Source organism: Myxocyprinus asiaticus, chromosome 16, assembly GCF_019703515.2.
Source record: "Myxocyprinus asiaticus isolate MX2 ecotype Aquarium Trade chromosome 16, UBuf_Myxa_2, whole genome shotgun sequence".
NCBI classification, from domain to species: domain Eukaryota; kingdom Metazoa; phylum Chordata; class Actinopteri; order Cypriniformes; family Catostomidae; genus Myxocyprinus; species Myxocyprinus asiaticus.
Window position 1 is genome coordinate 5,153,286 of NC_059359.1, and position 24,257 is coordinate 5,177,542.

General features: G+C 40.7%; 1 protein-coding gene across 3 annotated transcripts in view; it reads left to right on the plus strand.

Annotated features, from left to right (window-relative positions):
- LOC127454132 (raftlin-like) overlaps positions 1 to 24,257 on the plus strand; it is a 183,156-nt gene that overhangs the window by 146,684 nt on the left and 12,215 nt on the right. For all 3 annotated transcript variants that reach the window (XM_051721113.1, XM_051721112.1, XM_051721114.1), the window contains 2 exons: positions 15,885 to 15,988; positions 23,012 to 23,087. In XM_051721113.1, coding sequence (XP_051577073.1) covers positions 15,885 to 15,988; positions 23,012 to 23,087 — 180 coding nt within the window. The remainder of the gene's footprint in view (positions 1 to 15,884; positions 15,989 to 23,011; positions 23,088 to 24,257) is intronic.

Genomic DNA, 24,257 nt, shown 5'->3' on the forward strand with positions numbered 1-24,257 from the left:
AGCATTCAAATCTAACTTTGCTTCACATTTCCCTGTGTGCAGTGCGATTGTAATTGAAAAGAAATAGTTCACCCAAAAATTTAAATTCAGTCATTATTTACTCAACCTCATGTTGTTTCATGTGGCCAGGATACTCTTAAAAAAAAAGTACCTTTTGTGTTCCACGGAAGAAAGTCATACAGGATTGGAATGACATGAGGGTGATAATTAGTTATTCAATTTTAAATAAAAACTCAGCAAAAAAAGAAACGTCCTCTCACTTTCAATTGCTTTTATTTTCAGAAAATTTAACATGTGTAAATATTTGTATGAACATAAAAAGATTCAACAACTGAGACATAAACTGAACAAGTTTCACAGACCTGTGACTAACAGAAATGGAATAATGTGTCCCTGAACAAAGAGGGGGTCAAAATCAAAAGTAACAGTCAGTATCTGGTGTGGCCACCAGCTGCATTAAGTACTGCAGTGCATCTCCTCTTCATGGACTGCACCAGATTTGGCAGTTCTTGCTGTGAGATGTTACCCCACTCTTCCACCAAGGCACTTGCAAATTCCCGGACATTTCTGGGGGGAATGGCCCTAGCCCTCACCTTCCGATCCAACAGGTCCCAGACGTGCTCAATGAGATTGAGATCCGGGTCCAATGATGCTGTGACACACCGCCCCAGACCATGACAGACCCTCCACCTCCAAATCGATCCTGCTCCAGAGTACAGGCCTCGGTGTAACGCTCATTCCTTCGTTGATAAACACGAGTCTGACCATCAACCCTGGTGAGACAAAACTGCGACTCGTCAGTGAAGAGCACTTTTTGCCAGTCCTGTCTGGTCCAGCGAAGGTGGGTTTGTGCCCATAGGCGACATTGTTGCCGGTGATGTCTGATAAGGACCTGCCTTACAACAGGCCTACAAGCCCTGAGTCCAGCCCCTCTCAGCCTATTGCGGACAGTCTGAGCACTGATGGAGGGATTGTGCATTCCTGGTGTAACTCGGGCAGTTGTTGTTGCCATCCTGTACCTGTCCCGCAGGTGTGATATTCGGATGTACCGATCCTGTGCAGGTGGTGTTACACGTGGTCTACCACTGCGAGGACGATCAGCTGTCCTTCCTGTCTCCCTGTAGCGCTGTCTTAGGCGTCTCACAGTACGGACATTGCAATTTATTGCCCTGGCCACATCTGCAGTCCTCATGCCTCCATGCAGCATACCTAAGGCACGTTCACACAGATGAGAAGGGACCCTGGGCATCTTTCTTTTGGAGTTTTTCAGAATTAGTAGAAAGGTCTCTTTAGTGTCCTAAGTTTTTAGAACTGTGACCTTAATTGCCTACCGTCTGTAAGCTGTTAGTGTCTTAATGACCGTTCCACAGGTGCATGTTCATTAATTGTTTATGCTTCATTGAACAAGCATGGAAAACATTGTTTAAACCCTTTACAATAAAGATCTGTAAAGTTGTTTGGATTTTTACAAAATTATCTTTAAATACAGTGTCCTGAAAAAGTGATGTTTCTTTTTTTGCTGAGTTTATTTAGCTAGTTATCTGTTCCATTGTGTTAATGTATTTATTAATGTATTTTAAGTTAGTGTATCTATCTATCTATCTATACAGTGTGTGTGTGTGTGTGTATATATATATATGTCTGTCTGTCCCATATTTAATTTAGTCTTGAGTCTTGAGACATAATATATATATTTTGAAATGTTTAATTGTATGCACAAATCTCCAAAGCACTTACTGAATGACTGAGCCTTGTTTGTTCAATACAAGTCAAATTGAGCGAGGACTCTATTCTTGTCATAAAGGAAAATCAATAGACAGTGTAACCTTGGACATGTACTGCAGTGAGCACTCTCTGTCACCAGAGCTCATGCCCCTGACCCATAACAACAAAACTGTTTTCCATTTTACATTTCCTTGAGGAATAATCTTTGAAGATTTACTCCCTGGCAACACTTATTAGTTTTGATCCACAGAGGAGGAAATTGCCTTAACTGCCTTTTATTACACTGGCAGTGAACTCTCGCTGTATATAAGGGTGCATTATTAAGAGGAGGGTAGATATTTCAAAAAGCTTCTGCGTACTGGAACTTACGTTCAGTGGAGTCCAAAGAACAGGCTTAATTCTGTGTAGCTGTGTTCAGGAAGTCATATGTGTTATGGTCCAAAATACCCTTTAAATTAACCCTCATAGGCCCGGTGTAGCATAATTGCAACATGTGTTTAAAGCAATTAAAAATGCATATTTTGTTTATTAAAAATTTTACAAAAAAACTACACATTTCAGTAGCTTATACTCCAAACTATCACAAAAGCTGTTTGGTGGGGGAAAATGCAAATTGAATGTCAGCTTGCTAAAGTCAAACAAAATTCACCCAAAACAAAATATGCTGAGATCAAGATTTTTAAAATCAGTGGCTTCCTAAAAAACACTTTTAAGAAGGAACAATTTTATTTATTTATTTTATTTTTTTTTTAATTATTGGGTCTCTGGTTAATATAAATTGACCTGCCAAAATATTTCTTAGTCAATGAAACTGTATTTAGCTTTTTTTATATTACAAAATATACTCTAATTCATCCCTATGACAGTGGAATTATTCAGCTGTTGTTTTCATATGCAAGACAGTCTCCATATCTCATGAAACTGCACCTGTCACAAAAACATGAAGACAAACAGTTTTGTTCCTCATATTTTCATTTGTGTGGCTTAATGCGTTTAATATTCCACGTATGCATTGCTGCATGTAGTTCTGTAGAAAAAAACAAATTAGGCATCCACTTAGGTAAAAGTTCTAAGACATAATAATAAGTTATTAGTTATAAAGTTCAAGTTATTTACTTGCCAAAGTCAACATTTACTCGCACTTAGCGCTTGACGATTGTTCATTTTGGACGTTGTTTTCATGCTGTCATTGTATTGACCTAGCAACCACGGGCGGTGACAAAGTTGGGATGTTATTGTAAACACCACTTTACCTGCATAAGAAGTCTGGCACATTTTCCCCTCACTGAGAAATTAGGAGGAAATTGCCATGATTAACATGAATATAAAAACATTTACCACAATGTATTATCCCTGCATCATATTTCAGGAACATTCTGTAATTGAGTAAACACAGACAGATCAAGGACTGGAGAGGTCTGCAAGAAATCCGCCAGGGCATCTAAAGACTCGATGTGAAATTTAGTCCGATCTTGTTATATTTTTCCTGTCTAGCTCCTGGGATATCTTTCTCCTCCAAAATGATTCATGTTTATCTAACAGTTTGTCACTACGGCCGGCTAAAATTATTTCTATATGTTTTAAAGCATGCCAGTGTCTGTAGAGTCTGAACTCTAATCACTTTTGCTCTGATCCGTTTTTTAAAGCTATTTTTCAGCTATTTGGATTAGATTTCTTGAACTATGAAAGACGTGAATAGGGTGAACTGAGGTAGAAAAAGACTTCAGACTTTCTCTCTGGATGACGATGAAAGAGATTTAACTAAGTTGACCAGGTTAACATGTTAATGCAACACAAGCAACTATATGGAGTTTACTCTTTGAAGCACATGGCATATTTCCTGTTAACAGTTTCAAGAAATCCAATTATAGTTCAAATACAATTACCTTAATGTGGTCTCCTTAGGATACGAATGACAAATCTTTTAACAAAGTTTTCAAAGAAGATGAATGTGAGAAAAAGACTGCAGTAGTCTCACAGAAGTGATCTCAGCAGTGTCTCAAACTGTGCTCAGATGTGATAACAATATGATAACAAATTTATTTGAAAACTTCTCGTCTAATTTTGTTCCATGACTAAATTATCTGAGCTATGCTATTCACACAAATTATACAGCTGTATACTCTTAGCTTTAAGGGCCATTTACACGACAATGTTTTCAACTAAAAACAGAAAACTTTTTATGCGTTTTGGCTGTTCGTTTACATGACAACGGCGTTTTGGGGCCTGAAAACGCAAACTTTTGAAAGCAGGGTTCAAGGTGCAAGTTTTTGAAAACGATGCCCTTATCGTCTCCATGTAAACATACAAAAACGATGACGTTATGCTCACGCATATTACATATTTAGTCTATAGGCATGTGCGCAAGTACTTCAAAACAACATGCGAGGCATTCAAAACTACAATGGAGGACTACAGGACTGTGTTTGTGCTGCTCAAGATTTTGAGTTTATTGATGCTTCTCCAGCAAAGTGTAGATCTTCATTGTTTGTATTCACCGCTCTGTGGAAGAATGCTTGTGTGTGCAGGCACATAGTGTTTCTTTACAAAGTGACATCGCCAACTACTGGCCTGGCATGCATAATACAGCATTTTAGTAGTTTTTGTGGATCCGTTGAACAGGGATCTTTTTGACAACGTTGTTGTCTGTACGTGAAACTTTTCAAAAATGCAAAGGAAAAACTTTTCACCTTTTAGTACATCGTTGTCATGTAAACGTACCCTTAGATGACTTGGAATATAGCACATCGATCGTATACAATATCTCTTGATACTGTAGCTGTGGTCACTATAAACCATTGTTGTATGGAAAAGAGTTGCATAAAGATTCTTCAACATGTCGTCTTTTGTGTTTCATGGAAAAATAGCACGATGGTGAGTATATTTAAATTTTTGTGTGAACTATTCTGTGAATTAGCCTGAGCTATAAAAGAGCAAAAACATTTTCTTTGGGCATAATAAATTAAGTATGTAGTTGGAGAAGACAGTAAAGTTTGAAGGTCAGTGCAGTCATTGGAGCAGTGTGATATCTAGACTAGACCATGAAAACACGTCCTTTGGCAATGTAACCTTTATGGCTCCTGCAGAGGTGAGAAAAACATGCGACTTGCGGTTCCAAAGAACTCTTTTCTGTGGCACACAGTCCGTGTGAATGTGGCTAGATGAACTTGCAGTGAACGGCTCAGTTACTAAAATTGATGTGTTTAGCTCGTTAGCTTGTTAGGCAGTTATTTAGATATGTATTCCATTTAAAAGTATTTTAGTTAGTTTTTTTTAGCTAGATATATATTCCATTTAAAATGTTTTATTTAGTTAGTTGTATATTCCATTTTTTAAATGTTTTATTTAGTTAGTGTTTTGTTAGTTGTGTATTCCATTTCAAATGTTTAGTTAGTTAATCAGTTAGTTTATTAGTAAGTTAGTTTGATTTTTGTTAGTTATGTATTCCATTTCAAATGGTTAGTTAATTAGTCAGTTAGTTTGTTAGTAGGTTAGACTGATTTTTTTAGTAATGTATCCCATTTCAAATGTTTAGTTAGTTAGTTAGTTAGTCAGTTAGTTAATCAGTTAGTTTTGTAGTAAATTGTTTTTTTGTTAGTTATGTATTCCATTTTTAAATGTTTAGTTAGTTAATCAGTTAATTTATTAGTAAGTTATATTTTTGTTAGTTATGTATTCCATATTAAATGTTTAGTTAGTTAGTGTTTTGTTAGTTATGTATTCCATTTCAAATGTTTAGTTAGTTAATCAGTTAGTTTATTAGTAAGTTAGTTTGATTTTTGTTAGTTATGTATTCCATTTCAAATGGTTAGTTAATTAGTCAGTTAGTTTGTTAGTAGGTTAGACTGATTTTTTTAGTAATGTATCCCATTTCAAATGTTTAGTTAGTTAGTTAGTTAGTCAGTTAGTTAATCAGTTAGTTTTGTAGTAAATTGTTTTTTTGTTAGTTATGTATTCCATTTTTAAATGTTTAGTTAGTTAATCAGTTAATTTATTAGTAAGTTATATTTTTGTTAGTTATGTATTCCATATTAAATGTTTAGTTAGTTAGTTAGTTAGTTAATCAGTTAGTTTATTAGTAAGTTATTTTTTTGTTAGTTATGTATTCCATTTCAAATGGTTAGTTAATTAGTCAGTTAGTTTGTTAGTAGGTTAGACTGATTTTTGTTAGTAATGTATCCCATTTCAAATGTTTAGTTAGTTAGTTAGTTAATCAGTTAGTTTATTAGTAAAAAAATTTTTTGTTAGTTATGTATTCCATATTAAATGTTTAGTTAGTTAGTTAGTTAATCAGTTAATTTATTAGTAAGTTAGATTGTTTTTTTGTTATTTATGTATTCCATTTCAAATGTTTAGTTAGTTAATTAATCAGTTAACTGGTTGGTTTGTTTTATTTCTTATTTATTTATTTATTTATTGTTAGTTATGTATTCCATTTTTAAATGTTTGGTTAGTTAGTCAGTTACTTTGTTAGTAAGTTAGATTATTTTTTTTGTTTTGATTTTTTTTTTCTTTTTTTTTTTTGTTAGTTATGTATTCCATTTCAAATGTTTGGTTAGTTAATTAGTCAGTTAGTTTGTAAGTTAGATTGACCTTTGTTAGTTATGTATTCCATTTTTAAATATTTAGTTAGTTAGTTAGTTAATTAGTTAATTAATCAGTTAGTTTGTTAGTAAGTTAGATAGATTTTTGTTCAAGTTATGTATTCCATTTTTAAATGTTTAGTTAGTTCATTAATCAGTTAGTTTGTTAGTAAGTTAGATTGTTTTTTGTTAGTTATGTATTCCATATTAAATGTTTAGTTAGTTAGTTAATCAGTTACTGTATCAGTAATTTAGATTGTTTTCTTTTTGTTAGTTATGTATTCCCTTTTTAAATATTTAGTTAGTTAGTTAGTTAGTTAGTAAGTTAGATTTTTGTTAGTTATGTATTCCATTTCAAATGTTCAGTTAGTTTGTTTGTTTTTTGTCTTTTGTTTGTTTTTTGTTAGTTACTGTATGTATTTATGGTCGGATAGGGAGACAAAATTTTACCGGGTATTTCAGGATTCTTGCGGCCACTAAACATAGGTTTCACCATAGATATGTAATATAACTATTATTATTATTATTATTGATTGATTTATACATGGGTTTAATAGGCTATGTTGCACACAGATAGAACAGATCGATCCATGCGCTATGACACACTGACTGTTGTCACTGATTAGGCACTGAGGCATTGAAATTGTTATATATCTTTATGCAGCTGGATTGTAAATAGTCTAACAGCAATAATGAAAATGTGTTTAATTATTTAGTAAACAGTTTATGATTGGAAACATTTGAAATAATTTTTTCCACACATTTTCCTAGAGAAAATAAACTTCATTAATCATTCATTTCAGTAAAGACAGAAAAATCTCTGATGCATGTTTTGAAGTATTTTCCATTGAATGACACACAACTGCTACTGAGGTCCTATGGCACCATGCAATTTCAAATCCACCAATACATAATAAGATCACACACAACTAATGCCACGGCTTACCTTTTAGTTTTACATAGTTCGTCGTAGGAGATCACTATTTGTGATACTGTTGAAAAAGTGTTTTTTAAGGAACTTAAGTGCAAACGTCCTCTCAAATGCCACTTAGGCAATGCCAGAGTAAGAAACTTAGTAACTTGTAGACAAGCCCAATAACATTATATGTGTTTGCATCCATCCATGCTGTTTTTCAATTGTTTTCATATGTAAACATGTGCTAGATCGACGTCATTTACCATTGTGCCTCATCTCGTTGTTGTTCAGTGTCTCTTGCACAAGCCCCATGTTTTTTACACTGTGACTATTTGTTACGCTGCGTCTATCTTTTTTGTAGCTTTTTTTTATTGATCCTCTTTGATCCGATGACAAAGGTGAAACATGCAGGAATGAAGCATAATGGTGATTGCTTTTTATCTTCAAAATTAAATATGTTGTACAGCAATAATATAATATTTTAAAGGAGATTTATTTGGCAATTTTGTATTTATTTTTATATCATAATGTGTATCTGCCTGCTAGCGGGCATGTACATGTCATGTATTCCATTTTCAATTATTTAGTTAGTTAGTTATCAGTGTTGGGTAGATTACATCTGGATTGTAATTTGGTACTGATTACAAATTACATGATTATAATTGTAGTCAGCAACATTATATCTTGGATTATATTTTAAAGTATTCTAATCTGATTACTTTTAGATTACTTCTGACGTAATTCTTTTTTTTTTTCACCCAATTCCCAGTGCGCTTTTAAGTCCTCGTGGTCACAGTGATTCGCCTCAATCCAGGTGGCGGAGGATGAATCCCAGTTGCCTCCGCGTCTGAGACCATCAACCCGCACATCTTATCATGTGGTTTGTTGAGCGCGTTGCCACGGAGACATAGCGTGTGTGGAGGCTTCACGCCATCCACCGCGGCATCTGCACTCAACTCACTACACGCCCCACCGAGAACGAACCACATTATGGTGACCACGAGGAGGTTACCCCATGTGACTCTACCCTCCCTAGCAACCAGGCCAATTTGGTTGCTTAGGAGACCTGGCTGGAGTCTCTCAGCACGCCCTGGGATTCGAACTAGCGAACTCCAGGGGTGGTAGTCAGCGTCTTTTACCACTGAGCTACACAGGCCCCACTTCTGACCTAATTCTTGCTTATTTGATGTCACATGCATTTGAGTAGGATAACCTTGTACAATTTTGACATAATGTTGCTTAAATGCATAACTTTTTTTTTTTACTTTTTGATCATAATATGAGAATGGATCAAAATATGGAATACAAAAGGCACTTAAAATGTTATTACTCCAGCAATTTTGGCATTACAAACACCATCCATGTGTTGTAACATATTTGGGCAGTTATATTTGTGAATCAATGGCACAAAAAATAATAGTCTCAAAAGTTGTCACAAAAGCAAAAGCACATTCATGTACATTTTTGTAGCAGGGAACAAAAGCAATTTGCGAAACTAAAACTAACAGTACCAAACTAATACAATTGGTTCAGTGTTTATATGTGGATTACCACTCCATCTTTAGTGTAATTATGGCTGGTGGCTAGTATCAGGTTTGTGTGTGCAAATCCACTCCCCTCCAAACATATATCAGATGTAAATTTATTTAAAATGAAAAATGTTAAATATTTAAAAAGAAGAAATAGAGGGATCAATAAATTATGAAAAATGTACTGCCTTTGCCTGATTCATATGTAATCATGTTATCCATGAAAGGTAGCTGTAATCTGAGTATTTAAAAATGTAATTTAACCTAATTACAAGAACTTGATATTTGTAATCTAATTACAAATTACATATTACATGTAATCCATTACAACCAGCACTTTTTGTCAGTTAGTTTTACTGTTTAACCCCTCCCCTCCAGCCACCTGGCTCCATTCTGCTATGTAACAACAACCTTTTATGTTCAAATCAAATCCAGTCCAACATATTTTTTTCTTGCTGAATAATCTTGTTCCACTCAATATTCAATATTTAACAATACAGAAGTAAAACTGGCTGCAAACGCTCTTTCATATTGACTTTTTTTTTTCTTGGGTTCTTCTTTATTTCACTTACCAACATGGTAAAAGAGTGCAGCACTTCAACAACGTGTAGATGTTCACACAATCCGGCAGCAATGGAAAGCCATTAAACAGACCATATTTTTCAATTCTTCTTTTAAGTCTGGGGTGATGGTTATGGGGTCCACTTCTGGGACTGCTTCCAACAAAAACCTCTTCTCACATATCTGGATTATCTCAAGGCTGCTCCAGGGTTCTTGGCCAATGCAAATATCCAAAAACCATTTCAACAGAACAGGACCTCTGTGGTCTGAACACACGACCCACAACAATGCCGCCAATCTGGGCAAAAAAGGACTCAATAACTAGGAAGGGTGTCAAAAGACGTCCTCCACAGAGAGGACTAAACTAAGACTGTGGCTCTGTTCCAAAATCTAGTGAGCTCCCTAAAGCATCATAGGCGCAATCTAGATGTAAAGACTGTTCCAAAACATACTGTAGGTAGTATGATTATGCTGCCTTTTAAGATACCTACTTTTTGCCAAATTCAAAGGCAGCATTACATGTATCCTTTGCAGAGAAGGCAATCCCATAATGCTTTGTGATGCATGAAAAAAAAATAGATAATGGGGTTGCACCAGCTAGTCGCCTACTCAGTTAGTCGTTTAGTTCCCTATCTGTCACTCACTCGACGTTGTGTCGATGTAGTGACACTAGGGGTCACTCTTGGGAGCCCGAGACACCTCTGGTCTTTGATAAAGGGCCAATGAAAATTGGTGTGTGGTATTTGCATGCCAGTGCGGCTAGCACTGGGGGCGATTTGGGGACCCCAATGGGACCGCCTCTGCCGGGTATCCCCCCGCGGACCTCCCATTACCCAGCACACTCGTCTGCCCCAATCGGGCTTCCGGATGAGTCCGCCGGCTCGTCTCACGGTGAGTTCGATGTCTTATTCGGAGCACGCAAAAGTGATGAGCTCTCGAGCGCAGCATCGGAGAGCGGGCTCGTCCACTCTGACGTGGAAGCCTCAGCTGGGCTTCTCCCTTCGGGGACGATTGCCCAGTCACAGGCTGACGCGGAGATGATGACATGCTTTCCCGGGCAGCCGCGAGCGTCGGCTAGAGTGGAACCCTCCGCTCTTCCCTGAACCCTCACGGCTCGATGATTGGTTCCTGGGCTCGCGGCGCCGCTCAACGCCACGCCCTGCCCCCGTTCCTTTCTTCCCAGAAGTGTATTAAGAGTTGACAAGGTCGTGGGAGGCACTTTTTACTGCCCGGTCCCGATCTTTTCAGCTTCCCCGCCCTCACTACCCTCGATGGTGGGGTGGCCAAGGGCTATTCGGCAATCCCCGGTGGATAAAGGCGCTCGTGGTGCACCTATGCCCGCAGAGCGCCACCACCTGGTGCGGGTGCCCAAAGACCCGTCCAAGGCCTGTGGGCTTACGTCGTCTCTGACGGCCAAGGCCTACGGTGCCGCTGGACAAGCTGCCTCCACCCTGCACACCATGGCTCTCCTGCAAATCCGCCAAGGTGCTAAAGGAACTGCACGAGGGTAGTTCCGCCCCGGGATTGATGCAGGAACTGCGCTTTGTGACCGACCTCGCTCTCCGAGCGACGAAGGTCACGGCGGTCTCTTGGGTGGATGATGTCCACATTAGTGGTCCAGGAGCGCCACCTTTGGCTCAACCTGGTTCAAGCAGTACCCAAGAGTTCAGCAAGAGAAGTTTCCTTGTTCCCTGGGTCACGTATCCGGTGTGCACGGCCATCATCACGACCACCGTCCATCACCCTATTTAGCAGGTTTGGCGCTCCAGCAGCGGTCTTCCACCCCTGAGCACCCAGCTTTGGCACAAATCCGCCCCTGATGTGACGGGCTCCATGGGTCACGAGGACAGGCCTCTTCCTCCCCCATCCCAGGCTGCTCCAGGGGTGGTCACAAGGAGCCAGGTAAGTACTTCGATATCCCTGAACTCAGCACGGCCACGACATGGTGTGGCACCTCGAGCTCCGCCCTGCCGCGAGGCCCCACCCGCCGGTACGTCCGACGAGATTGTCCCTTTGGTCCCCCTCATGTGGAGCTTGGATGCGTGGCTTGCGCTTTCAAATCCATCGCGATGGCTGGTCCGGACCGTCCGACTCGGCTATGCGATTCAGTTCTCCAGGCGTCCGCCCAGGTTCAGCGGTATCCACTTCACCTTGGTGAAGGACGAAAATGCTGCTACCTTGCGCGCAGAGATCGCCACCCTCCTACGGAAGGGTGCGATAGAGCCTGTCCCTCCGGCCGAGATGAAGAAGGGGTTTTACAGCCCCTACTTCATCGTACCGAAAAAAGGCGGTGGGTACGCTCTGGTACGCCCTGACCATGGCCCCCCTTGGTATAGATGTGCTGGCACACAGCTGGCCCCCTGGACTACGCAAATACGCATCTCCCCCAGTCATCCTAGTAGCACCCTACTGGCCCACCCAGACGTGGTTCTCGGATCTCACGCTCCTCGCGACAGCCCCCCCCCCCGGTGAATTCCCCTGAGGAAGGACCTTCTTTCTCAGGGATGGGCCACCATATGGCACCCATGACCAGACCTCTGGAATCTCCATGTCTGGCCCTTGGACGGGACACAGAAGACCTAAGTGGCCTATCACCCGCGGTGGTAGACACGATCACTCAGGCTAGGGCCCCCTCTACGAGGTGCCTGTATGCCTTTAAGTGGCGTTTGTTCGCTAAGTGGTGTTCTTCCCGATGGGAAGACCCCCAGAGATGCGCAGACAGATCAGTGCTTTCCTTCCTGCAGGAGAGGTTGGAAGGGCGGCTGTCCCCTTCCACCTTGAAGGTGTACGTTGCCGCCATAGCAGCACACCACGACGCAGTCGACAGTAAGTCCTTAGGGAAGCACAACCTGATCATCAGGTTTCTGAGAGGTGCCAGGAGGATGAATCCCTCCAGACCGCGCCTCGTTCCCTCATGGGACCTCTCTGTAGTTCTTCAGGGTCTACAGAGAGCCCCCTTTGAGCCTTTGCAGTCAGCTGAGCTTAAGGCACTCTCCTTGAAGATTGCCCTCCTGACTGCGCTCACTTCCATCAAGAGGGTAGGAGACCTGCAAGCATTCTCTGTCAGCAAAACGTGCCTGGAGTTCGGTCCGGGCTACTCTCATTTGATCCTGAGACCCCGACTGGGCTATGTGCCCAAGGTTCCCATGACCTCTTTTAGTAACCAGGTGGTGAACCTGCAAGCGCTGCCCCAGGAGGAGGCAGACCCAGCCCTGTCATTGCTGTGTCCGGTGCGTGCTTTACGCATCTATTTGGATTGCATGCAGAGCTTTAGGATCTCTGAGCAGCTCTTTGTCTGCTTTGGTGCACAGCGGAAAGGAAGCGCTGTCTCCAAGCAGAGGATCGCCCACTGGCTCATTGACGCCAAACACACCCAGGACATGCCACCCCCGGTAGGGCTACGAGCCCATTCTACCAGGGGTGTAGTGGCCTCCTGGGCCCTGGCCAGGGGTGCCTCTCTAACAGACATTTGCAGAGCAGCAGGCTGGGAAACACCCAACACTTTTGTAAGGTTCTACAACCTCCGGGTGGAACCGGTTTCATCCCAGGTAGTGGCACGCAATACAAGCGGATAAGCCCGGGATAGCCGGCCAGGTGTATCACTTGCACATAGCGCCTTCCACCTATTTTGAGCTGAAGACGTGCGCCATTAATTCCCAGTAGCGTTCACAAACTATGTTCCCTGGTTGACTTCCTCCGAGCCCTGTGGCAGTCGAGTTTTCGGAGAGATTCGCTGCCGGCCCAGTACACATGCTAACTAAGAGTCCTGTTCTGGGGTAGGTGCTCCGCATGTGGCGGTTCCCTGTAAGGCAAACCCCATGCGATGTATATCTTCCGCTAATTCGTTTCCCTGTTGGCAAACAGCATCTTCCTTGGGCAGAGCCCCTCTGCCCCAGTCTCCATGTATGTAGTAACTCCTCCCCGTTGGGCAGGATCTACCTTGAAGACTCTCCACATGGTCAGCAAGACCATGTGACGTATTTTTCCACTTAAATATCCCCCCCTCTCTTTGGGCGAGGTGTGGTCTCCCTTGGGAGGGACACCCCCCGACTAGACCTGATGGCCCAGTCGGATAATCCCCCTTCTTTTTTAGAGAGTGAAAAAAAGAAGGGGAAAAGAGGCCACGACTGGGTTAGATCTTTTGGGTAGTCGACTTGTCCCCAAAGGGCCGTTCGACACTCATAACTATGTTGGGGGAGGTTACGTGTCGGCCTTGTGTGCTGGCTACGAGGCACACAGTGGTCTGCCCGTCACACACTGCCAGTTCACGTAACACAGTTCAGCCAGTTGTGGCATTTCGTATAGGGACCCCTAGTGTCACTACATCGACACAACGTCGAGTGAGTGACAGATAGGGAACGTCATGGTTACTTGCATAACCTCCATTCCCTGATGGAGGGAATGAGACGTTGTGTCCCTCCTGCCACAACACTGAACTACCCGCTGAAATGGCCGGACCTTGTCTCAGCTCCTCAGCATAAAACCTGAATGAGTGGTTGCATACCAGCTCCTTTTATACCCATATGTCCGGGGGAGTGGCATGCAAATACCACTCGCCAATTTTCATTGGCCTTTATCAAAGACCAGAGGTGTCTCGGGCTCCCAAGAGTGACCCCTAGTATCACTACATCGACACAACATCTCGTTCCCTCCATCAGGGAACGGAGGTTACGCAAGTAACCATGACGTTCTGTTACTAGTTAACATGTTGTATCCGTGCCAACTACTTGTGGATCACATGATTTTCAGTTGTTCCATATGGTGTTCCATATTGTCCTCAAACTGCGTCCTTTGTATTTGTGTGCAAATAAATATTGAAATATATTTGGAATTACACTAAAGTGTAAATAAAGTGAACACAAAGTAGTTTGCTTTTACATGTATAGTACAGTACACGTACTGTAAAGATGGATAAAATGACTTTTGGCGCAGTATGGTTTAAATGGTTATCTTTCTTGTGTTTTATGTCAAAATGATGGATGTCATTTTTAATTATCTGTCAGCATTTATTAAATGTGGAAAATAGTGGAAAAACTTAACACAGAGGTTAACACAACCTCTGTCATTTACATGAGGTAAACATTGACTAGTCAGTTAATTTTCAATACAGTTAATCGATTAGTAATAATGAGTAGTCGAGTGATTCTCACGAAACCTCTCAAGAAAATGGCCTGGTCATATTTAACCCCAAATCAATACAAAAAATATGCAATTATATTTTTCTATAAAGAAAAGGAAGCCTGCATTTAGGGCTATTAAGATTTTTTGCATTGTGACAATATTTTCAAGACACTTTAGGAAATTTTAGCCCCCAATTCTCATTAATGTAACATGTCCGGACGTTTTACTTTTAGTATTTCCATTGTTTTCAGTGATGTTTTTACTGTATTACTTTAAAAAAGATGCTGCTGTATAATAATTTTTTTATTTAAAATCAGCAGAAATAAAAGGCAGTAATGAAAATATTATAATGACCATCTTTTTTTTGCATTGCGGTAATAAGAATTGGGGGTAAAATGTGCATAACTGTCATGAAAATAATGCCACATTTTAAAAACCCTAAAAATATATAAAGAATCTATTTTTTATTTTTTATTTTTTTAGTTTCTTTTGTTTTGTAAGTAAAATAGGACCAGGACATTTTCTTGACAGGTTTAGTGAGAATCACTCAGTCGTGCAAGTCCTTATAGATAAAAAAAAATAATAATAATAATTTTATTTACTGTACATAATTAAAAATTGACTATTTTAACTAAAATGTGTTTGTCCTATGTATTTGTTTTGCTTATTAGAGTGTCGCATAGCTAGCTTAGCAACAGGTTAATGCCAACCAGTAGAGTGTTTCTTATGATCAGGGTTGGGGAGTAATGGAATACATGTAACGGGATTACGTATTTAAAATGCAAAATACTAGTAACTGTATTCAACTACAGTTACAGTTTGGTAATCAGAATACAGTCACTTTAAAAAATTATTTTGATTACTGAAGAGATTACTTTGCATTTTATTTTAATTCATTTCATTTCATATTTAATCTATTCAGTTAGAAAAAATGTATCCATTTTTTTTTCCAGAGCATCTCACGTCTAAATTTATAGTGTGTACATGCAAAGCTGTTGTCAGTAGTCTTGTGTTATCATTGAGTGTGTGCGTGTTTTCGCGTGGGTGTTTGCCCATGGCTGACATACGACATGGTTTCCTTTGAGAGGACATGTGCCGTTAAACCGCACTGACTTCCTGTACGCTACTACTGAAATTAGGCTACAAGTGTTCTCTTTGAAATCACAATTCAACCGCTATCTGTTCAAAACAACCCAGTCACATTAACGCTGCTCTCTAAATTACACATAGTTGCATTCATGATCTCTTCATACAATACATCTTTTACATCAACAGCTGTAATAAACAGCACATTGGAAATTAAACTGTGATCTTTATCAATCTGAATTCACCCGCACTGAATTTGTTCTCTTTTCTCTCTTTGTAGAATTTTGATGCAGTACATTTTATGTGTGAAGTGCAGAGTTTCAAAATGTTTTGTAAAAGTGTGTTTTTGTGTATATTTTTCAGGATTTACAGATAAAGACAGACTATATTCCTTTACTGCAGTCACTGGCTTCATTCGGATGGAGACTCACTTGTGTGCTGCCTACACCTATTATTAAGACTAACAGGTATTGTACTCCCGAATAAACAAAAAAATGATAATTAGTAGAGAAAAAATATACAGTATGCTTCTGTAAAAGCCACAAGCCATTTTTTATTGTTTGATTGCTGATTTCCCAGTAAAAAAAAAAACTACACATCTTTAAAGTCCTGAAAGAGATCAACCAATCAGAGAAGTCACTGTAACCATTGAAACAGGAATCTTAACTGCCTAAAAGCATTGGGTCTTCCTATTCTAAAAACAAAGCATGCACAAATGCGTACTTTGAAAATTAGAGCATTATTCAGGCACCTTTGGCATACTGTTTTCAACGTGCTATGATTTGGGATGCAGTCATAGTCCCGAAACATACTCTATGCAAGTATGTGAGCGCAAAAGCTTCTAGCAACAGCAAGCTTGATTTTGTGTTGTTGCGCTCCGAAATGTGTCCGAACGTAATGCATAACGCAACGCAAGTTCACATTGCGTTCTCAGTGTTGCCACAAGGGGTGCTATAATAGACATTAGCATAAACAGCTAACACAAAATGTTTGCACAGACATTTGAAGGTAGCAGGGTTTTGCGAGTGTACATGTCCAAAAACCATAGTATTGTCTGAAAACTCCATAGTATTAAAATTATACAGACATTTGAAGGCAACTCTATTGCCTCCTTGAATACTGAGGTTTGTTACTGTCAAAGCAATTCTTAGTTTTAGGTGAACTATCCCTTTTAAGCTAGACTTCTACAGGCTAGATCAGTTGGATATGTAAACCATCAAATTATCAATTTATTTTGTCTAAGCACCTCATAGTGGGACGTCAATTCCAACCTGAAGCCCCCCCGCCAAGAAAAATGGAAAGCCCCACAAGGAATAATGGCACATCCCAAATTCCAACTGTGACAAAGTGCTTGGGGTATAAAGAACTCTCCAGATCTCAATGAGTCACAGGAATGGTAGGCACAGCCAGTAAGGGCTTGAAACACATGACTGTTTGCTCGCCGTAATGGAATGTCACTACGAGCTAACTGATGATTCCTGTAACGGCGAGTGGAAGCTTACGGCGATTCCGAACAGAAGTTCACCATGTAATCTCCATCTGTCATATCTGATGTCTGCGTTGGGCCAATCCCTCAGTGGCCTCTTTCACACATCAGCTTTCTATCCATCCTGCAGTCTCTCCTGATTAATTACAGGCCTATTTTAAAACTTTTATGCAATGCCAAAACACAACATCAGTGATGTGGCTAATTAATCAACATGCTGTCCTAGATACAACAAAACTTTAACTTTTCAATGTCTTGGAGACAGCTTCCCTTGTTTTCCTGGGTATAATGGTGGTACCATGGTATCAGATGGTAAATTTACATATGTACTTAGTACTCCAAGGTACTTCAAACAGGGCTTCCACAGCTTCCCAATATAATCATGAACTAATAAACATACAACATTATAAAACATGATAATATCAGATAATTTTTAAATTATGATTTCCAGGCCTGAACAAAGACATAAATGTAATGTGTTCTAGTTATGCTGAGCAATAAAATATTTAATTAGCAAGAAACTGCTCTTTGCGAGTGCAATCTCTCAAATATTGTTCTATAAATCCCTATTCAGCAATCACAAATGACTTGAAAAGTCATGGTCATTGTGTCAAAGTCATTGATCAAAATGTGTGGGAACCCTGTTCAAAGAATACCATAGTATTACCATGGTCCATGTCCATAAATCATAGTATTAACATGGTCCATGTCCAAAAAGCATTATATTGCACACAATATGTGTCCAAAAGTTACATTATTACCATGGTATATGTCCACAAACCATTATATTACCATAGTATATGTCCAAAAACCATAGTATTACCATAGTATATGGTCAAAAACCATATTATTACCATAGTATGTCCAGAAAACATAGTACTACCATTGTATATGTCTACAAACCACAGTATTACCATAGTATGTCCACAAACCATAGTATTACCATAGTGTATGTCCAAAAACCACAGTATTACCATAGTATGTCTACAAACCATAGTATTGCCATAGTATATGTCCACAAATCACAGTATTACCATAGTATGTCCACAAACCATAGTATTGCCATATTATATGTCCACAAACCACAGTATTACCATAGTATGTCCACAAACCATAGTATTACCAATGTATATGTCCACAAACCATAGTATATGTCCACAAACCATAGTATTACCATAGTATATGTCCAAAAACCATAGTATAAACATACTATGTCCACAAACCAAAGTATTACCAAAGTATATGTCAACAAACCATAGTATTACCATAGTATGTCCACAAACCACAGTTTTACCATAGTATATCCACAAACCACAGTATTACCATAGTATATGTCCACAAATCACAGTATTAACATAGTATATGTCCACAAACCACAGTTTTACCATAGTATGTCCACAAACCATGGTATTGCAATGGTACATGTCTAAAAGGCATGATATTGTCAAATGTGTCCAAAAACTATAGTATTACCATGGTATATTTCCAAAAAACATGATATTACAAAATGTGTCCAAAAACGTCCTGGTTACTTTCGTAACCTTCATTCCCTGATGGAGGGAACGAGACGTTGTGTCAATGTAGTGACACTAGGGGTCACTCTTGGGAGCCCCAAACACCTCTGCTTTTTGAAAAAAGGCCAATGGGAATTGGCGAGTGGAATTTGCATGCCACTCCCCCAGACATACAGGTATAAAAGGAGCTGGTATGCAACCACTCATTCAGGTTTTGTGCTGAGGAGCCGAGACAAGGTCCTGGCCATTTCAGCGAGTAGTTCAACGTTGTGGCAAGAGGGACACGACGTCTCATTCCCTCCATCAGGGAACGGAGGTTACTAAATTAACCAGGACGGTCCCTATCTGTCACTTACTCGACGTTGTATCGATGTAGTGACACTAGGGGCCCCTTTACAAAATGCCACAACTAGCTGAACTGTGTTACGTGGACTGGCGGTGCGAGACGGGCAGACCGCTGTGTGCCCTCTGCCCAAGGAAGATGCAGTTTGCCAACAGGGAAACGATTTTGCAGAAGATATCACATGGGGTTGCCTTCGGGGAACCAGCACATGTGGAGCACCTATCTCAGTATAGGGGCTCATTAGTGCATGTACTGGGCCGGCAGCGAGTTTCTCCGCAAACTCAACTGCCACAGGGCTAAGGAGGAAAGTTATCCAGGGATCACAGTCTGTGAACAAGACTGGAAGTCAAGAGTGCACGTCTTCACCTCAAAGGAGGGGAAAGGTGCTATGCGCAAGCGGTACACCCGGCCAGCTGTCCCGGAACTTACCTGCTCGTGCATGCCAATACACGGGACGAGACCGGCTCAACCCCGAGATTGTAGAACCTCGCAAAGGTGTTGGTGCTGCCCAGCCCGCTGCTCTGCAGATGTCTGCCAAAGAGGCGCCACTGGCCAGGGACCAGGAGGCCGCCACACTCCTGGTAGAGTGGGCTTGTAACCCTGCAGGGGGTGGCACGTCCTGAGCCTGATATGCCATCGCGATGGCGTCAATGATCCAGTGGGCGATCCTCTGTTTGGAGACAGCGCTTCCTTTCTGCTCTCCACCAAAGCAGACAAAGAGCTGCTCAAAGCTTCTAAAGCTCTGCGTGCAATCCAAATAGATGCATAAAGCTCGCACCAGACACAGCAATGCCAAGGCTGGGTCTGCCTCCTCCTGGGGCAGCGCTTGCAGGTTCACCACCTGATCCCTAAAAGGGGTCGTGGGAACCTTGGGCACATAGCCCGGTCAGGGTCTCAGGATCATGTGAGAGTAACCCGGACCGAACTCAAGGCAAGATTCGCTAACAGAGAACGCTTGCAGGTCCCCTACCCTCTTGATGGAAGTGAGCGCAGTCAGGAGGGCAGTCTTCAAAGAGAGTGCCTTAAGCTCAGCTGACTCCAAGGGGTCAAAGGGAGCTCCACATAGACCCTGAAGGATTACAGAGAGGTCCCACAAGGGGACGAGGTGCGGTCTGGAGGGATTCAACCTCCTAGCTCCTCTCAGGAACCTAATGATCAAGTTGTGCTTCCCCAAGTACTTACCATCTACTGCATTGTGATGAGCCAAAATAGTGGCTACATACACCTTCAAGGTGGAGGGGGACAGCCGCCCCTCCAGCCTCTCCTGCAGGAAGGAAAGCACTGATCCAACTGTGCATCTCTGGGGTCTTCGTGTCAGGAAGAACACCACTTAACGAACAGATGCCACTTCAAGGCATACAGGCGCCTCGTAGAGGGAGCCCTAGCCTGAGTGATCGTGTCTACCACCGTGGGTGGTAGGCCACTTAGGTCTTCTGCGTCCCGTCCAAGGGCCAGACGTGGAGATTCCAGCAGTCTGGTCACGGGTGCCAGATGCTGCCCCGTCCCTGAGAAAGAAGGGGGGGGGGGCTGTCGCGAGGAGCGTGAGATCCGAGAACCACGTCTGTGTGGGCCAGTAGGGTGCTACTAGGATGATCTGCTCCTCGTCCTCCCTGACCTTGCACAGTGACTGTGCAAGTAGGCTCACTGGGGGAAACACGTATTTGCGTAGTCCAGGGGGCCAGCTGTGTGCCAGCGCATCTATACTGAGGGGTGCCTCGGTCAGGGCGTACCGAAGCAGGCAGTGGGAGGATTCCCGGGAAGCAAACAGGTCTACCTGTGCTTGACCGAATCGACTCCAAATCAGCTGGACCACCTGGGGGTGGAGTCTCCACTCTCCCCTGAGGATAACTGACGCGGCGTAAACCCAGCAGTTTTACGAGGTGAATTGGAGGAATTGTATTCAGTGCACTGAATGCAACCGCTCGGCTCCGAAGAGAAAATCTGAATGAGTGGTTGCATACCAGCTCCTTTTATACCCGTATGTCCGGGGGAGTGGCATGCAAATTCCATTCGCCAATTCCCATTGGCCTTTTTTCAAAAAGCAGAAGTGTTTGGGGCTCCCAAGAGTGACCCCTAGTGTCACTACATCGCCACAACGTCGAGTGAGTGACAGATAGAGAACTATTGTATTACCATGGCACATGTCCAAAAAGCATGACATTGCAATATTTGTCCAAAAATTATAGTATTACCATGGAAAATGTCCAAAAAACATATTGGCATATTGGTGATTGGCAGTTTTTCACATTTGTAATATTTTTACACACAGGGTGGCTTCTCATTGCTATGCATTGCACCATACAGTACGCTTGTATATTCATTACATTCAAAATTGATAAAGTTAACATTCAATTAAGTCCTTAATGATGGAGATTGTATAAGCGACGTGTGTCATCCTCTATAAAGCCAAGACGCAGACTAGTTTGGATACTGGCGAGACTGAGGACAGAGCTGTAATTTTACAGTCCAGCCACTCGTTTACATTTTAATGGGCTGAGGCTTGCAGAAATCCAGTTTTTCAACTTTGATTTAAGCAGGACGCACTCGAATAAATATCTAGTTTTCTGACAAGCAAGGAAATAGGCAGCAGGAGAAAAAAGGCAGCTCAAATTAGCACACATTTGCTATTGATTGCAAGCTTATGCCAGAGATGTAGAGGCCCATTTGATGTAAGAGACTTGTAGCAGAATTGTGCGTTGTGTTATGGGCCATAGTTGAAGTAAAGGAGGGAGATTACTTGTAAACTCGATAGAAGCTCGGTTTGGGTTTCGGGGAGCAGAAATAGCGGGGGCGTGCGAGAGAGAGATAGTGCTAAAGAAATCGGCAAGAGAGCAAAAACAGGGAGTGTGAGTGAGATAGAGAATGTTTATATACTCCGTCTCTGAGGATTAAACGGCTTGTTGGAAGTATCTGTATTATCAACTTTTAAACACGGTTTTGACGCGAGTCTTAAGAATCTCGCTTTCAAATAAGATGGATAAGATACGGCAAACATCTAAAACTCAGTGCACACAGAGCGCAGGTCCGTATTGATGGTTAATCTGTTACTTCCTTCTTTACACACATACAGTGACCCCCCAAAAAAGTATTTGAACACTTTAGACTCTCTTAATAATGTATTAATGTCAGTGCACTAGATATCAAAATATCAAATCATCTGACATTTATTTTAAAGATTGATTTTTGGGGGTGTATTTGTGATAGAGTCAAAAAAAAATGCAGCAAAAAAGTGAGATTTAGTCATAACTTTGAACATTTCACAAATAAGATATTTTGTTTGTTCCTCTGTATACTGAAATGTTTCCTTTACTCTCATAGCTAAAACATTTAAAGAGAGCTTCAGGGTATTTGCCCTATCCTGCATTATTGAAACAAGTGAATATAACTATTAGTGAATACAAGAAAAGATACGGAATGACTCAACTTTTTCTTTCTTTCTCCTTCTTTCTTCTTTCTTTCTCTTTCTTTCTTTTTCCTTTCTTTCTTCCTCTTTTGTTTTTCCTGTCTTCTTCCTTCCGTCCTACCTGCCTTCTTCATTCCTTCCTTTCTACCTCCTTCCTTCTTTCTTTCTTTCTTTTTCTTTATTCTTTCCTTTTTCTTCCTTCCTTCATTCCTACCCTCTTCTTTCCTGCCTGCCTTCATTCCTTCCTTCTTCCTTACTACTTTCTTTCATTCTTCCTTCATGCCTTTCTTCTTTCTTTCTTCCTCCCTTCTTTCCTCCCTTCCTTCCTTCATTCCTACCTTCTTCCTTCCTGCTTGCCTTCTTCATTCCTTCCTTCTTCCTTTCTTCTTTCTCTATCTTTTCTTTCATTCAATCTTTCTTTATTTCTGTCTTCTTCTTTCCTTCTTCCTTCCTTCCTTCCTACCTACCCTCCTCCTTCCTGCCCGCCTTCTTCCTTACTACTTTCTTTCCTTCTTTCTTCGTGCCTTTTTTCTTCCTTCCTTCCTTACTCATCCTTCTCATCCTTACTTCTTGCTTTCTTTTTTCTTTCTTTTTTCATATCTTCCTTCCTTCCTTTTCATTCCTTCCTTCCTTTATTCTTCCTTAATTCCTTCTTTCCATTCATGCCATTCCTTCCCTCTATTTTTATGTATATATTTTCCTTTTCCTTTCTTTCTTTCTTTCTTTCTTTCTTTCTGTCTTCAGTGATGGAAGTTTGGCTACCAAACAGATTGTTTTCCTCCAGAGACCAATGCTGCCACGCAAGAAGAAAGAATCTAAGGTGCGTGACCTCATATTCCATATTGCACACACACATACCGCTGTCAAACATTCCCAGACTTAATATGATATTCCTCACACATACATTAATATTTTGCTTACTGCCTGGCTGAAAAAAAAAGATATGTACTCTTTATTAAGTTTATCGGAGCAGGCACAGTCACACACCAAGAGTTTTTGTAGGGTTTTGTGCTGACATTAGGCATTTCCTTCGAATGCCACACAAAATAGGGCAGAAAACAGAAGACACTGTCAATATCCCATTAGGACACTGAAGAAAACAATGCATAATTTGTCCCATCAAAGAAAATAAGAGAGTGTGCATACTTAGTGTGTGTTGTTTCTTGTTTGGTTTTCCCGAAGATATGTTTTTGCATTGTGAATTCTACAATGCAAAAAAACTGTGCTAAGCAGTTGTCATTTGTGTGTTTAATTCAATGCTTTGTGTATTTTTGTGTACAGCTAAAAAATACACTACCAGTCAAAGGTTTGGACACACATCAATGATTTTGTTTCTTCTTCCATGAACTTAAAACCCTTATGCTTAAATGCGTAAAATTAGTTTAGACACAATGTTTTAATGTTAAAATCAATCATATAAGTAGAAAGAGCTTTGGTCAAGTTTTAAACCAATTATAAATGGCTTATTTGGTGTCATATGATTTGTTATTACTAAATGATTCTTGACAAAGTAAGCCCTGACCATTAAATTTCAGGAGTAAATAATGCTTGTGAAATAGAAAAAAAAACAAAAAAAAACATTTGCAGACCATCCAACAAACAGTGTTTACACTTTCTCCACTGTTCAGAACTGTTTTTACAAATTGATCAAAATTATTTGGATGAAGCCTTTCTGAATTTAGGCAGAAGAGATTTGGTAGTGCATCAAAGGTTTGAGTTTTTAATAACTTTTAAAATATACATTTCTCATGTTGTGTGTCCAGTCTTTATTGGAGCTCATTCAAAGGTGGCATTTTGGTATGAAGGTACTTTTTAATTAAACTCATTTTCCAAGATACCATTACTTCATGTTTAATGATCTAGAATGCCTCCTAAATTAGGCTTATTATAGATTGCATCATATTCACAAAAGTCAGTAATGTTTGTGCTATCATCCCAAATGGAAAAGAGGCAGTAAAGGTAATTTGGTTTAAAAGAGTCATTTGTGTAC